The following is a 17,340-nucleotide window of genomic DNA, read 5'->3' on the forward strand; positions in this document are numbered from 1 at the left end:
GGAAACAGTGGCTGACTTTATTTTTGGGGGCTCCAAAATCACTGCAGATGGTAACTGCAGCCATGAAATTAAAAGATGCTTACTCTTTGGAAGGAAAGTTATGACCAACCTAGACAGCATATTGAAAAGCAGAGACATTACTTTGTCAACAAAGGTCTGTCTAGTCAAGGCTATGGTTTTTCCAGTGGTCATGTATGGATGTGAGAGTTGGGCTATAAAGAAAGCTGAGCAACAAAGAATTGATGCTTTTGAACTATGGTGTTGGAGAAGACTCTTGAGAGTCCCTTGGACTGCAAGATCCAACCAGTCCATCCTAAAGGAGATCAGTCCTGGGTGTTCATTGAAAGGACTGATGTTGAAGCTGAAACTCCAATACTTTGGCCACCTGATTCGAAGAGCTGACTCATTTGAAAAGACCCTGATGCTGGGAAAGATTGAGGGCAGGAGGAGAAGGGGACAACAGAGGATGAGATGGTTGGATGGCATCACCGACTCAATGGACATGGGTTTGGGTGGACTCCAGGAGTTGGTGATGGACAGGAAGGCCTGGTGTGCTATGGTTCATGGGGTTGCAAAGAGTCGGACACAACTGAGCAACTGAACTGACTGAACACACACACATAACTCAGACTTCTTACGTCTTAGCTAGTTTCAAGATTTATGAAAAGCTATTTTGGCCATTTCCTAAATCACAAAGTGCAAGTTGCTCAGCAACCCCATATACTATACAGTTCATGGAATTCTCCAGGCCAGAATACTGCAGTGGGTAACTGTTCCCTTGTCCTGGGGATCTTCCCAACCCAGGAATCAAACCCAGGTCTCCCGAGTTGCAAGTGGCTTCTTTACCAGCTGAGCCACAAGGGAAGCCCTCCTACATCATAAAATAGAGGCTAATGGGAAAAATTCATTTATTAGATCAGAAGTACACATATTAAGCTTCTTGATCAAGGTCCCTTGCCCTGGGGAGTAGAGTGACTTTGCTATTTGCTGAGACTCACTTGTGGGTCTCTGTTATCCAGCATAATACAAGTCACAGATGGAATTTAAAATTTCCTACTAGCCACATTTATAAAGTAAAAATAAATGGGTACAATTAATTTTTAATATTACATTTAAAAAAGATTACCATTTCAACATGTAATCGATACAAAAATTTTTGTGAGATATTCCATGGTTTTTGCACATAAAGTATTCTAATCTGATATATTTTTACCTTTACAGCACAGCTCAATTCAAACTATCCACAGTTCAAGTGCTCATTAGCCACGTGGCTGGTGGGTACCATTTTGAACAGCCACACCTTGGACCTCTGTCCACAATCTGCATGTGCCTGGCAAAAACCTATATTCTCGCATCACTGGGTTTCATTTCAGTCACTGAGTGCAAGCTTGTGAGTGGTCATGTTCAACTTTTCCATAACTTTAATGCTGTCAATTAATTAATGAGAGATGCAGTAAAATGTCACTCACGGTTCTTCTGGAATGTGTCAATTTCTTCTTGTCCTCCTGTTAACTTTAGTTTTATTTCTTTTGGGATTATGTTGTTAGGTGCATCTGAGTTTAGAACTGTTTCATCATCCTGGTTATTCCTTTTTCATCTGTGATGACATTTATTACTAATAGAGCTTTTTGATTCAAAATGTTTTGTTTGGTGGCTCATGTGGCTAAAAGGTTTCTTGAGTTAAATTCCTAGTATATCTTTCCCCACCCTTTTGCTTTCATTTTCTGAGTCTTTATTCCTTAGAAGTGGGTCTCGTGAACATAGCATAACATCTTTCTTCTTAACTTTCCTTGTGCTACAGATAATTTTGCTTGTTCCTATTTTTTCTGCAGTAAAACATATTTAAAAGCACGTTTCTTAACAATTTCCCTCAATCTAAACCACCACTAAGCCTTTAGGTTTTATTGACTCTACATTCCACAATGGGAGTCCTGACATTAATCAAACACTTGCCTGGTGCTGGTCCATTTCATCCTCAAAGCCATCCTTTGGTTTCATAGAAAGGGATACTGAGGCTCAAAGTTATTCAGGTGTGAAAAGAGCATGAGTTTGAGTCCCGGTTTGTATGTGTTACTCCAAAGAGACACTGCCTGACTGAAGGTGTGTCTTAGGGTTACAACGGTGGTAGAGGTCAGGGAAGGCTTCCCCAAAGAGGTAACATCTGGGTAGGTCTTGAAGGACAAGTAGACATCTAAGCCCCATTCAAAGCTGGGGGAAGGGTATTCTGGGCAGAGAGGTGGAGCAACAGGGAGCTTGGTGTATGCAGTCATAGAGCGTACTAAGTCACTTCAGTCCTGTCTGACTCTGTGCAACCCTATGGACTGTAGCCTCCTCGGTCCATGGGATTCTCCAGGATAGAATACTGGAGTGGGCTACTATGCCCTCCTCCAGGGGATCTTCCTGACCAGGGATCAAACCCGAATCTCGTGTCTCCTGCCTTGGCAGGAGGGTTCTTTACCGCTAGTGCCACCACGGTAAAGGCAGCTAATTATCTAGAGTGCTTTCTGTGGCCCGAGAGCTGTTCTAAGCACTCAGCATGTATCTCTTCTCAATCTCAGCACTACTGACATTTTGGGCAAGCTAGTTCTTTGCCATGGAGGCTGACCTGTGTGTTAGAGATTTAGTAACATTGCTGGTCTCTGCCTACTGGATGCCAGTACCCCAACCCCAGTTTTGAGTCAAAATCATCCCAAGTTGAGAACCACTGTTCTACTCCTCTGAAGGCTGGACTATTTCATCCCCTACAGGTGAGGAAATGTAACTTAGCCACATTCACACAACCAGATCCCAGGATCTGAACCAGGCTGCCTCCCTCCTTAACCACCACATTGCACAGCAGCAATTTCGTGCCTGAGCTCAGTGTTCCTTGGGGTGCAGATAAAAGGAGGAGGCAAGGAAGGAGAGGTAGGCCAGGAGCAGCTCAGGACAGGCCATGAATACCTTGCCTGCTCTGTCCCAGGCCTTCTGCATGGGGATGCTATGGACCCAGATGCAAACCCAACCAAACCCTTCTCTTGGAAAGTACCCAACCCAAAGAGACAGTGAAACAGAGACAGCCACAACCCAAGGTGACAGGGCCTCTGACAAAGCAAGGGACCAAGGGCCATGGGAGCCCAGAAGTGGCTTGTTAAACCAGGGCAGGGGAGGAGGGGTCCTGTGGGCTTCCTGGGGGAAGTATACCCACATGGCCATCTGGATGAGAAAGAAGAATCAGGGTGTTGGGGGAGGAGGGGTGTGGGACAGAGTCTTCAGAAGAAGAGACAGCGTGTGCAGACATCCGGCAGAAAAAATTCTTCCTCTGGAAAATATGGGGGCCTGCCAGAGATGCAAGGTGAGAGGTGAGGCTGAGAAGTCATCAGGGGCCAGGTCACTAACACGAAGCTGAGGGACTCAGTCTTTACCCTGCAATGATGAGAAGCTGCAGCCATCCTCCAGAAGCCCCTGACAGCAACTCAGTCTTTCCCTTCAGAAACAAAGTTAATGAGTACTAAGCTGCAGCCCCGGGAAGAGACATAAAGAACAGAACACTGCCCTCTGCTCTTTTCACAGCACTTAACGAAGCACCAGGCACGGTTTGGGGTGCTTTGAAAATATGAAATCATCTAGTTCCTCCAACAGCTGCTATTTTATCATCCCCACTGAATACAGGAAGCCCAGGAAGGTCAAGTCACTCACTCAAGGTCACAGAAACTAAGCAAGGAGCACATGGAGTCACCCTTGCAGGCCAGCTTTCACATCCACTTTCTTTTTTTCAATGGCATCCAGTGTAAGACAAACTTTTTTTTAACTAACTTCTCACTCAAAAGTATGTGAGTGGTGTTGGAGAGCTACTAAAATACTTAAACAAAGAAACTTTCAAAGCCTACAGGAACACCTGAATGTGCATACTGATTTGGGGGCTGAAAACCAAAGCACAGAATACCTCTTAAGTCAGGGCCCCTCCGCCTCAGCACTACTGTTATGTGAGGCCGGATGATTTTGCGTTGTGGAGACCATCCTGTGCAGCATATGTTTACCGGCAACCCTGGCCTCTGCCTGCCGGGTACCGGCCACACTCTGCTCCTTGCATCATAGTTGCAACAACTAAAAATGTCTCCACACATCACCAAATGTTCTCTTGGGGATAAACTCACCCTCAACTGAGAATTGCCTTAGACTCTCTGTAGGTTGGTTGTCTAAGGTTTTGAAATGCCCAAATCAAGACTTCCTTTAAAAGAAAACTTAGACATGTTCCAGAAATGGGAGCCACGACCAGTTATGAGAATTAAGTGAAAACAAACAAACAGAAAAAAGTTTTTTGTTTTTTTTTTCCCCCCAGTAAACACTCCCCTACTAACTCATTTATTTTCACACACACTATGACGCACTTACCATTATCATCCCCATTTTACTGACCAGGAACTTGAAATAGTGCGAGGGACATGCAGGGGATGAGTGTCTGGCACACTGCTGACTCCTTACTAAGTGTAGTCCCGCTCCCTTACCCCCACCCCATACCCTGGTCAGCAGCACCTGTCACCTCTGGACTCCTGCAGCCCCGGTCATCTGCCCCTCCACATCAAGCTTTGCCATCCTTATCTCTCCAGCCAGGCCTGGTACGCCCAGAGGATAGTACCTGGCACACGGGAAGCCCTAGGAAATGACTGACAAATGAATGAACCCGATGACCACGCTTCAGCCAATAGGTTCAGACACTCAAACGTCCCCCATCCCTACCCTCTCAAGGGTCTCACAGGGGTAGAGATAAAATGTCAGACTATAACAGCTAGGAAAGGGGGCAGTTTGGGGGCTGGAAAGAAGCTGAGGGCCTGGACCTTGGGTGCAGGGCTCCGGCTGATTCTTGGGAAGGTGCTCCGGCTTTTGATTTCGGGGATCCTCCGTCTCACGCGTCTCACCTGCCCTCCATACGGAGCTCGACCTTCAATTCCAACAGGCAGGAGGCGTAAGCAATGGGCCCTCACCAAGCCTGAACGTAACTGCTCACCGCGTTCTTGACCTGAACCCGGTGCACGCGTGTAAGAACCGCAAACTGCTATATTTCTGCTCCGCATAAGCATAACACCTCCAGGCCGCACCGCGGCAGCCGGGGCCGGGCGCGCGCGCGCGCAAGAACCCAGACTGTAAGCCCGAACCTTGGAATCCGTCCAGCGCCCTCGCTACCTCTCCCTTTCGCACCCCATCCCCATCATACCCCACTCCGACGCCTCTCCACCCCCACCACAAATTCCACCATGCTCCCACAAGAGCACAAAACTTGAAAAGCACCCATCTTTGGACTAAACCACACACGGCGCGCTACGCAGGGAAGCGCAAGAACCACAAGAACCACAGACCGTACCCACTCCTACGCAGGCGCGCGAGGGGCTCTCGCGGGACCGGAAGCAAGGAGCACTCTAGGAGCTGTGGGCGGAGCTAGAGACGTCGCCGCGAGGACCGCCGGGAGTTGTAGGCCCAGCTCGTCCGAAAGCAGTAAGCGCCACCGACTCAACCGCCGCATGGGTACCTGGGAGTTGTCGGCGGGCAGACCACAAAGCCTTCTGGAAGTCGTAGTTCTATTACCTGCTTCTGCGCTTTCTCGGAGCCTGGACCTTCCCGCGTGGGTTCTATTCAGGTGAGTGCCTCCTCCCACCTTTGTAGCACTGCAGTGGAGGAGTTGACGGTCTTAATGGGGAGACAGCACTCCCCTCAATAAACCCCCAAAGCCTGTCTCCCGGCGGCCCTCCAGGCAGGAGTGCCCTACACAGCTGGCGTTCCTGATTTGAACTCTGCCGGCCGGGTCTGACTCCTTGTTCCCACCCACCCCCGCCCCAAGCTGGGTGCGGTGCGAGCGCACCCTCTTTAGTCCCGATTACAACCTAGAGTGGTCGGGGCGCGGGTAAAGGAGGGGATTAGGTGGCCGTGGAAATCTAGAGGCGGCAACACACCCAGCTCAGGGTTCTGAAAAGACTTCCAGAGCAAAGAACCTCAAATCTACCATGCCCAAACCCCGCCTCTCACAGTATTTCCTCATTCTTCCCTAACCCCCACCTCCTCTCTACTAAATGGTCCCACTACCTTCCAAGTGCTCAAGTCAAAACAAAACCTGAGGTCCTGGGTCCTGTTTCTTTCATCCACTGCGCCCCCCCCCCCCGCCCGCCCAAGGCTTGTAAAAGTCCCATCTGCTCTGTCTCCGCAACAGATCCAGAATCTGACCACTTCTCTCCAGTTCCACTGTCTCCACTCTGCTCCGAGCTACCGCTGCTGCTTACCTGGATCACTGCAGGAACCTCCTCACTGGTCTGCCCATGTCGGTCCTTTCCACGCTCCACCCTCCATTCACACGCAGGCCAAGGAATCCTGTTAAAATAAAAATTAGATTCTGTCACTATAGAGCTTAAAACCGTCCAACCGTTCCTATTTCTCTCAGAATAAAGTCCAAGCTCCTTACCCTGCCAACCTCCAAGGCCCCGGAGCCTTTCCCGCCTTCGACCACAACGCACTTGAACACAGACAGGACCTGCACTTTCATGTCCTGTGCATTTGCTGTTAACTCTTATCAGGAAAATCCTTCCCACTGATCTAATGCCTGACTCCTCCTTATGGCCTTAGCTCAGAGAGTAATTCCCTCATATTACTACTTTTCATATCTGGAAAGTATCTTGAGTCGGCTCTTCCACTAGAATTTAGTGCCTGCAACCTTTCCTGTTTTGCTCATTGCTGTGTCCCCAATTCCTAGAGAACATTGGGCACCTTGAAGGTACTGAGTGGATATTTGCTGAATGAAAGAATGAACGAGTGATTGAAAGGCTAAGATGAGACTTGAAGGTGCCAGGCCTGCACAGTGCTGCGGGAAAGAGTGTTACAGACAATGGGTTTACTCTGGGTACTATCTGGGCAGCCTCCCGGGAGGCAAGCAACGACCCCCGCAATCCCAATCCACATGTAACCCGCCTCCCCTCTCCACCCATACAGGAGAAGCCGACCCCTCCCGCCTCTCCAGGACCCCACGATGCCTGCCCCGCAGTGCGCCTCTTGCCACAAGGCGCGCGCCGCCCTCCGCCGTCCGCGCTCGGGCCAGGCGCTGTGCGGCGCCTGCTTCTGCGCCGCCTTCGAGGCCGAGGTGCTGCACACGGTCGTCGCGGGCCGCCTGCTGCCCCCTGGCGCCGTGGTGGCCGTGGGCGCCTCGGGCGGCAAGGACTCCACGGTGCTGGCGCACGTGTTGCGCGAGCTGGCCCCGCGCCTTGGGCATCTCGCTGCACCTCGTGGCGGTAGACGAGGGCATCGGCGGCTACCGGGACGCGGCGCTGGCGGCTGTGAGGCGGCAGGCGGCGCGCTGGGAGCTCCCGCTCACCGTCGTGGCCTACGCGGACCTCTTCGGGGGCTGGACTATGGACGCCGTGGCCCGCAGCACGGCTGGCTCCGGCCGCAGCCGCGCCTGTTGCACCTTCTGCGGGGTGCTGCGGCGCCGCGCGCTGGAGGAAGGGGCGCGCCTCGTGGGAGCCACGCACGTCGTGACCGGTGAGCGCAGGCGCGGCCCAGAGCGGGCCTGGTGGGAGGGGCGCATGCGCAGGATAGGGCACCGTAAGGGCGCTGGAGTGCGTGCCCAAGTGGTAAAATGGAGGCTTCGTGTGTCTTAATTGGAGAATCTAAATAGCAAGAAGGGGATATGCACGCTCACTGAAGGTTCATGGGCATATCGTGTGCACATCTTTACAAGCTTTTGAGTCACTGCCATTATCTGGTAACATTCATGGATGCCAAGTCACTTCAGTCGTCTCTCTTTGCAACCCTATGGACTGTAGCCGACAACAGCCAGGCTCCTTGGTGCATGGGATTCTCCAGGCAACAATACTGGAGTGGGTTGCTATGCCCTCCTCCGGGGGATCTTCCCAACCCAGGGATAGAACCTGCGTCTCCTGTGGCTTCTGCATTGCAGGCGGATGCTTCACCGCTGAGCCACGGGGGCTCACATGCTGGCACACACAGGTGGCAAATAGAGGGGTGGAAGAGTACTCTCTGGGGCTAGGGCTGTGGTTTTCTGCAGTTTTTTTTAAATGACATTCTCTGTGTCCCTTTTCATAAAAGGAGGGGCATGGCGGGATATCGCCCATCAAAAGCCATCTATAGTCTGAAACGCAACTGTGTCTTTTAACTCCTTTTGTCTTTCATTCTCTCTCTGCTGACTTTTTCTCTGTCCCAGTCATTACTTCAACAAATAATTATTGACCATTTATTTTGTACCACATGCAGGCTATGTACCGGAGAACAAACTACCTAACCTCAGTTTCCTCTCCTATACAACAGGGCTATTAATATTATCCAGATCCTAGACTTCCTGGGACTTAGATGAATTATGTATGAAACACTCAGATGAGAGACTGAGAAACAGTAAACCTATAAACATTTGCTGCTATGATGATGCACAAGCCAGTGTCTGATCCTGTCCATTTCTCACATACATAATTACAACCTGTAAGTGCAGCTAAGGCAAGTGATGCAGGAAGACCTAGTGAAGGGAGAAAGGAAGAGTTTCCTGAGTAATCAGAGACCTGAAGGCTGAGTGGGTCCTTAGATGAAGGACCAAAAGGGGATTGGGAGAGATTCTGAGCAGAGGAAACAGCAAAGGCCCTCAGGAGGGAAAGTATGGTCGGGTTGAGAAGCCCTAAGACCCATTTTTACTATAGACTCAAGTATGAGCATTCCATAGACAGAAGCGCCTGGCGGGCTCCATGGGGTCGCAAAGAGTCGGACACGACTTTCACACACACATACAAAAATAAGATGACAAGTTGCAGAATAAATTGAGCTTCAGTTTTACGGTGACTGTTGTGTAGATGCGCACTTACTGCCTCCTGGTCTTCTAAACGCCATGATCTGCATTCCCAGAGGCACTTGTGTCAACAGCCCACTTGAGAGTCTCCATCAAAGGCCATGTGGACGTCTATGCAGTCTGAAGTACACTTTTCACTGAGATTGAAGTGAGATTTGTTGCGTAAAGCACTTTTACTCGATACATGAAAGGGCGCCTAGCACGGGGCCTGGTCTGCGATAAGTGGGGGGTAAGTGAGGCACCCCGGGTTGCTCCACGGGAGCCTGGGTGCGTCGCCCTCTTGTTTCTCGCCGGGTCCCCCAGCAGCCTCCCGCAGGCCACCCCGCGGTGCCCCGGCGTCTCCTCCCGAGGCCCCGCCGGCCCCGGCCCCCTCCTCACTGCTCCCGTCTCCCCTCCCTCAGGACACAACGCGGACGACATGGCGGAGACGGTGCTCATGAACTTCCTGCGGGGCGACGCGGGCCGGCTGGCGCGGGGCGGGGGCCTGGGCTCCCCGGGCGAGGGGGGCGCCCTGCCGCGCTGCCGCCCGCTGCAGCTGGCGTCGCAGAAGGAGGTGGTGCTGTACGCGCACTTCCGCCGCCTGGACTACTTCTCCGAGGAGTGCGTGTACGCGCCCGAGGCCTTCCGCGGCCACGCGCGCGACCTGCTCAAGATGCTGGAGGCGGCGCGGCCGTCGGCGGTGCTGGACCTGGTGCACTCGGCCGAGCGCCTGGCGCTGGCCCCGACCGCGCGGCCCCCGCCGCCCGGCGCCTGCTCCCGCTGCGGGGCGCTGGCCAGCCGCGCGCTCTGCCAGGCCTGCGCGCTCCTGGACGGCCTGAACCGCGGCCGGCCCCGCCTGGCCATCGGCAAGGGCAGCCGGGGGCTGGACGAGGAGGGGCCGCCACGGGAGCCGCAGCCGTCCCGACCGCCGACTTCCGAGCCGGTCCCCGACTTCTAGAGACCCCAGTTCCCCGCGGGGATCCGGCGCCGTGGGGGCGCGGGGCCGCCTATAAATGACACGGAATGAACCCGAGTTACCTGAGCCCGGGCTTCGTGTGCAGCTGGGAGAGAGACGGAACCTGTTAACCTGCGATCTTGCAGACGCTGGGGCTCTAGGCTCCTGGGGCTGGGGGCTGGGGACTCCTAGGTCTCAGAGAGGGGAGCACTAAACGACCTTCCATTCCTGAGTGAGTGGGAATTAGGGGGCTGCTTGCCTGTACCTCTGTGGGGTTCTGGACGTGCTCAGATAGCCCTAACCCTTCTCGATCGCCTACTGCCCGCCTGATGATCGTGTTTGCCTGTAGTAGGATAAGCACAAACACGCAGCTGGATGGACATGTCAGTTACAGCACTCATGGTGCTTCTGTGTGAGCGCTGGGTGTACTGCAGGCGCTGGGCCATCTCATTTCACCCGCACCACGATCTCATTGGCTGTAGCCCGAGGCCCATAACTGGCCTGGGGTCACCTCTCTGGAGCCCCACCTGGGGGCTCACACCCAGGTCCACCTGGGGCTCTTCAAGACAGTGGAATTAGTCCTTATCCCCACTACCACCTGAATCTCTGATGGATGAAGAGCAACTGGGGCGGCTCTCCAGACTTCAGATTCTAGAGGCAGAGCTGGGTGAGCTTGGGTCAGTGACTTAACCTCTCGGATCTTCCATTTGCTCCGCTAAAAATGGAATCAAGGCCTCCCACCGAAGCACTGTTGTGAATGTTTGATAAAGCCCTCAGTAAATGTGTTCGACTTGGCTGTTCACTTGGCTGGCCACCAGGGGGCGCTCGATTTCGGGGTTGCTGCCCTGCGGATCCAGACGGGTGTGAGGCTCGGAAACTGCCTGCCTGACTCCTGAGGAGGCTTGGGGTCCTCAGTCCCACCTCCAAGCTTTGCTGGGTTGCTCCTTTGTTAGAAATGCCCTCCTTTCCCATCTTCCTGCTCACATCCTCCAGGAGCCTCCTGGAAGTGTCCCTGAATCTCTTCTCCCACCCTGCCCAGCCCAGGACATTGGGACTCTCCCAAACCCCAGCCGCTGGGTCTTGTTCTTACCGTGTGGCCATTCAGCCTTTTGGGGTTTTGTTCTCCCTAATTGAACTGAACTTTGGGGACAGAAACCAGATCTGTGTTTCCACTGGATAACACAACATCATTCTTTCCACATTTATGGAGCCCTTGATGTCTGCAAGGGCATTTCTAGACATCGGTGGGAGAGAAAATTAAAAAAAAAAAAATTAAAACCATTTGGTTGCAGAATTTACAATCTTGTGGGAGAGAGGTAATAGGCAAATATGTAATATGAAGTCATAATGATGGGTGCTATGAATAGGAAACAAAACAACATAAGGGGAAAGGGAGTGAAGAGTCCTGTTTTAGTTTTGAGAGGCCAAGGCCTCTTTGAGAAGGTGACTTTTGAGCAAAGACTAAAATAAAGCAAACAAGGGACTTCCGTTGTGTTTCAGTGGATAATACTCAGCACTCCCAATGCAGAGGGCCTGGGTTCGATCTCTGGTCAGAGAACTAGATCCCACATACCACAAGGAAAGATCCCGTGTGCCCTAAGACTTGGTGCAGCCAAATAAATCTTTAAAACAGTGCCAAATAAAGCAAACAAGGTTTCCATCCTTAATGGAATATCTCATGTCAGAGTAACACTTCCATTAAGACCAACTAGGAACACACACGCTATTTGAACACATGAAACAGCTACCAAGACAGCGAAGAGGCCACAAAAAAGAGCAGCTCGTTCAGTGGGAGGGGCCAGAAGGCAGAGAAAGCAAGCAGAAAGCATAAGCTAAGCTGAGCTGAACTTTCAGTAGCAACACAAGGCTGGAGACAGAAATGGAGTGTGGGGCCAATGAGGCAGGCAGGACTGGAGGGGCCAAAATCCTGGGCAGAAGGGAAGAGCATTGGGATCAGCCCATTGTGAGGAATGGTTGTGACAAGAGACACTGCCTTGCCAGTTGTTGGGTGTCCTACCCCCTCACCAGACCCTAGCATGGGGTTCAGGATCTCCTTGTGCCTTGACTCCGGGGTCGCCAGGATGCAAATGTCAGGTATTAGGGTCAGCACCAAGGAGGGACAGAGAGAACCAGAGCTCGCAAAGCATGACAATAATGAGAGGCTGAAACTGAGAAGTGAGGTGCTGGCTCCAGCCCAGAATTAGATGTGATGTTTGCAGGTTTCTGGGGTCAATTTGAGTTCAGAAAGCCACTTGATTTGTAGACAGCTGTCAGTCAATTCTCAGGTTTCCCATGAATCCTGCAATCACACCTTGAGAATGAGTTCTAACCTCTTATCACTTCCTCCAGTCCCAGAAAACCTTCCCTCTTTATAGCATCTATCGAATCTTCCTCTTCTTACCCCACTACTACCTTTTCCTGATCTTGCCTGGCTTTCTCTACTCTTCATAATTCTCTGTGCAGTGGCCCATTGAGGCCCCAAGATCTTTTCCCCACTCTGAATATTTACCGTTCATGTAGAATGAAGGAAAACTTAGAATTTACTTTTGTGACCTATCAGTTAAACCAGATTTCTGAGACTTCATTCCTTTATTCAGGCTGAATCAGGACTTGGCAGAGCACCAGGCACAGAAAATGATCATAATCATGTTCTCTATCATCCAGAGTCCCGCGGCAGTATGACAAAGGGGTTAAAAACAAGTGCAGAATATCAACCTACTGAAAAGTGAGGGGAGAAAGGGGAGAAACCTGACACAGAAGATTTTCTGCAAAGGGTGAGGGTAGTCAGTCCTGAGGGAAAAGGAACTCAGTAGCCTGTGAGAAATGCATTGTGTCTCTGAAGCTAAGTCCCCTACCCCCCTGGAAGAGGAGGTTTTCAGGGGAGACTGAGGAGCTTGGCTGTCTCCTGCCCAGCACCTCTGTCCTGAGGGACAGAAGGTCACCAGTCCCGTTTCACAGCCCTCTTTCCTCTGCATTTGAGACTAGTCAAGGCACTAGGGGGACTCCAATCACCTTGCCAGACCCCCGGAGCGCCTAGCTGAAGGGTTGTCGCTGTCCATGGTCCTGGAGCGTAGCTGGGGTCCCAGTAATGGATTCTAGGAATCCATGTCCTCTTAGACCACACTAGAACTATCGACTTCTTTCCTCACAGCCACTAGATAAAGCTTAGGAAATAATTAATCCTTGTTTAGGTGATTGTTTTGTGTTGTGGGGGTGTACTCGCCAAGGCCCACACTACTTGGTGAAAGTGCAAGTTGCTCAGTCATGTCCAACTCTTTGCAACCCCATGGACTATACAGTCCATGGAATTCTCCAGGCCAGAATACTGGAGGGGTAGCCTTTCCCTTCTCCAGGAGATCTTCCAAACCCGGGGATCGAACCCAGTTCAGTTCAGTCACTCAGTCATGTCTAACTCTTTGCGACCCCATGAGCTGCAGCACCCCAGGCCTCCCTGTCCATCACCAACTCCCGGAGTCCACCCAAACTCATGTCCATTGAGTCAGTGATGCCATCCAACCATCTCATCCTCTACTGTCCCCTTCTCCTCCTGCCCTCAATCTTTCCCAGCATTGGGGTCTTTTCAAATGAGTCAGCTTTTGTATCAGGTGGCCAAAGTACTGGAGTGTCAACTTCAACATCAGTCCTTCCAATGATCACCCAGGACTGATCTCCTTTAGAATGGACTGGTTGGATCTCCATGCAGTCCAAGGGACTCTCAGAGTCTTCTCCAACACCATAGTTCAAAAGCACCAATTTTTCTGCCCTCAGCTTTCTTCATATTCCAACTCTCACATCCATACATGACCACTTGAAAAACCATAGCCTTGACTAGAAGGACCTTTGTTGGCAAAGTAATGTCTCTGCTTTTTAATATGCTGTCTAGGTTGGTCATAACTTTCCTTCCAAGGAGTAAGCATCTTTTAATTTCATGGCTGCAATCACCATCTGCAGTGATTTTGGAGCTCGGAAAAATAAAGTCAGCCACTGTCTCTACAGTTTCCCCATTTATTTGCCATGACGTAATGGGACTAGAAAACAACAGAATGGGAAAGACTAGAGATCTCTTCAAGAAAGTTAGAGACAACAAAGGAATATTTCATGCAAAGATGGGCTCAATAAAGGACAGAAATGGTATGGACTTAACAGAAGCAGAAGATATTAAGAAGAGATGGCAGGAATACACAGAAGAACTATACAAAAAAGATCTTCATGATCAAGATAATCACGATGGTGTGATCACTCACCTAGAGCCAGACATCCTGGAATATGAAGTCAAGTAGGCCTTAGAAAGCATCACTATGAACAAAGCTAGTGGATGTGATGGAATTCCAGTTGATCTATTTCAAATCCTGAAAGATGATGTTGTGAAAGTGCTGCACTCAATATGCCAGCAAATTTGGAAAACTCAGCAGTAGCCACAGGACTGGAAAAGGTCAGTTTTCATTCCACTCCCAAAGAAAGGCAATGCCAAAGAATGCTCAAACTACTGCACAATTGCACTCATCTCACACACTAGTAAAGTAATGCTCAAAATTCTCCAAGCCAGGCTCCAGCAATACATGAACCGTGAACTTCCAGATGTTCAAGCTGGATTTAGAAAAGGCAGAGGAAGCAGAGATCAAATTGCCAACATCTGCTGGATCACTGAAAAGGCAAGAGAGTTCCAGAAAAACACCTACTTCTGCTTTATTGATTATGGGAAAACCTTTCACTGTGTGGATCACAACAAACTGTGGAAAATTCTGAAAGAGATGGGAATACCAGACCACCTGACCTGCCTCTTGAGAAACCTATATGCAGGTCAGGAAGCAACAGTTAGAACTGGACATGGACCAACAGACTGGTTCTAAATAGCAAAAGGAGTACGTCAAGGCTGTATATTGTCACCCTGCTTATTTAACTTATATGCAGAGTACATCATGAGAAACGCTGGGCTGGAGGAAGCACAAGCTGGAATCAAGATTGCCGGGAGAAATATCAATAACCTCAGATATGCAGATGACACCACCCTTATGGCAGAAAGTGAAGAGGAACTCAAAAGCCTCTTGATGAAAGTGAAAGTGGAGAGTGAAAAAGTTGGCTTAAAGCTCAACATTCAGAAAACAAAGATCATGGCATCTGGTCCCATCACTTCATGGGAAATAGATGGGGAAACAGTGGAAACAGTGTCAGACTTTATTTTTGGGGGCTCCAGAATCCCTGCAGATGGTGACTGCAGCCATGAAACAAAAAGACGCTTACTCCTTGGAAGAAAAGTTATGACCAACCTGGATAGCATATTGAAAAGCAGAGACATTACTTTGCCAAAAAAGGTCCATCTAGTAAAGGCTATGGTTTTTCCAGTGGTCATGTATGGGTGTGAGAGTTGGACTGTGAAGAAAGCTGAGTGCCGAAGAATTGATGCTTTTGAACTGTGGTGTTGGAGAAGACTCAAGAGTCCCTTGGGCTGCAAGGAGATCCAACCAGTCCATTCTGAAGGAGATCAGCCCTGGGATTTCTTTGGAAGGAATGATACTAAAGCTGAAACTCCAAGAGTTAACTCATTGGAAAAGACTCTGATGCTGGGAGGGATTGGGGGCAGGAGGAGAAGGGGACAACAGAGAATGAGATGGCTGGATGGCATCACTGACTCGATGGACGTGAGTCTGAATGAACTCCGGGAGTTGGTGATGGACAGGGAGGCCTGGCATGCTGTGATTCATGGAGTCACAAAGAGTCAGACACGACTGAGTGGCTGAACTGAACTGAACTGAATGGGACTGGATGCCATGATCTCCGTTTTCTGAATGTTGAGCTTTAAGCCAACTTTTTCACTCTCCTCTTTCACTTTCATCAAGAGGCTCTTTAGTTCTTCACTTTCTGCCATAAGGGTGGTGTCATCTGCATATCTGAGGTTATTGAGATTTCTCCTGGCAATCTTGATTCCAGCTTGTGCTTCTTCCAGCCCAGCGTTTCTCATGATGTATTCTGCATATAAGTTAAATAAGCAGGGTGACAATATACAGCCTTGATGGAACCCAGGTCTCCTGCATTGCAGGCAGATTCTTTACCAGCTGAGCCACCAGTGAAGCCCTTGGGGCCAGCCCCTAAAGAGATTCCTCGACCAGAGCCAATGTTGTAGATGGGCTGGCCCCTGTTCTTATTATGACTGCAAGATACACTTCAGCAAAAACTATCAGGAAACTTTGAAAAAAGCAAGGCCTACTGCTCACAAGTCCTGGAGGATACACAGCACACCCGAGGCTCAGGTGAAGGAGGTGGGAGAGAGCATGGATCCTTAGCTCTGCCTTTATTGGGGTACACGGTGGGGTCCCTAGGGTATCGTGGGTTCACTTTTATGGCGAATTTAAAACATAGGAACTGGAATTAGGGCGTAAGAAGGGGAAAACAGGGTCACACAAGAGTCAGTTGTCTACTTCACACAGAGCTTTCTAAACGGGAACTTCAGGGACTTCTCTGGAGGTCCAGTGGTTAAGGCTTCTCCTTCCAGTGCAGGTTGGGGCGTGTGTGTGTGTGGGGTTCAATCTCTGGTTAGGAAGCTAAGATCCCACGTGCTTTGTGGCAAAAAACCAAAATATAAAACAGAGGCTATGTTGTAACAAATTCAATAAAGATTTTTTAAATTGTCCCCATCCAAAAAAAAAAAAAAATCTTTAAAAGGGAACTTCATGGGTGCGGTCACCTGGCTCTTTAAAGTCATAGCTGTCAATGTTTATTTGAGATGAATTATTTGACCTTGATGCCTCTGAAATGGATGCCTGGGCAATCAAAAGTTTAATGTCAGGCATTTACATTCAAAAAAGCTTAAGCTTATTGTTAGGCACTCACACTACACAGGTGCTGGTGAAATACTGTCTATTTTTGCATTAGTGCTTCTTCCCGTAAAAATTAATTCAATTTTAGAGGAAGGGGAGTATGAGCTCTTTCTTCAGTAAAAGAAAGAGCTCATACTCTCAATCCAAATCTGTCGACAAGCTCAGGTTTGAAGGATGAGATGGTGGAAACAGATGAAAGCCAGGTAGCCTGACCTCCAGGAAAGAGATCTCAAATTGCAAAGACATTTGTGTGAACCAGCCTGGAAGGCATAAGGAAGGATGGACCAAGAGGAGAGGGTGGATGAGTACATAGCAGTGAGGTCGCCAGTCAGTCAGTCAGTTCAGTTGCTCAGTAGTGTCCAACTCTTTGCGACCCCATGGACTGCAGCACACCAGGCTTCCCTGTCACCAACTCCCGGAGCTTGCTCAAACTCATGTCCATCGAGTTGCTGATGCTGTCCAACTATCTCATCCTCTGCTATCCCCTTCTCTTCCTGCCTTCAATCTTTTCCAGGGTCATGGTCTTTTCCAATGAATCAGTTATTCACATCAGGTGGCCAAAGTATTGGAGTTTCAGCTTCAACATCAGTCCTTCCAATGAACACCCAGGACTGATCTCCTTTAGGATGCACTGGTTGGATCTCCTTGCAGTCCAAGTGACTCTCAAGAGTCTTCTCCAACATCACAGTTCAAAAGCATCAATTCTTTGGTGCTCAACTTTCCTTATAGTCCAACTCTCTATGGACAGTTTTAGTGTGGTGCTAAGAGGGAATAGGTTTGTT

At 50.0% G+C, this 17,340-nt stretch overlaps 1 protein-coding gene across 1 annotated transcript; it reads left to right on the plus strand.

Moving 5' to 3' along the window:
• Positions 1-2,910: 2,910 nt before the first annotated feature.
• Positions 2,911-11,202, plus strand: LOC133229701 (cytoplasmic tRNA 2-thiolation protein 1-like). Its single transcript, XM_061386415.1, is given in 4 exon segments — positions 2,911-5,611; positions 6,952-7,219; positions 7,221-7,497; positions 9,211-11,202. Coding segments are annotated over 4 exon segments (1,197 nt in total). The 5' UTR covers positions 2,911-5,495; the 3' UTR covers positions 9,747-11,202.
• The last annotated feature ends 6,138 nt before the right edge of the window (positions 11,203-17,340 follow it).

This window comes from Bos javanicus, chromosome 18 (genome assembly GCF_032452875.1).
Source record: "Bos javanicus breed banteng chromosome 18, ARS-OSU_banteng_1.0, whole genome shotgun sequence".
Taxonomy (NCBI): Eukaryota; Metazoa; Chordata; class Mammalia; order Artiodactyla; family Bovidae; genus Bos; species Bos javanicus.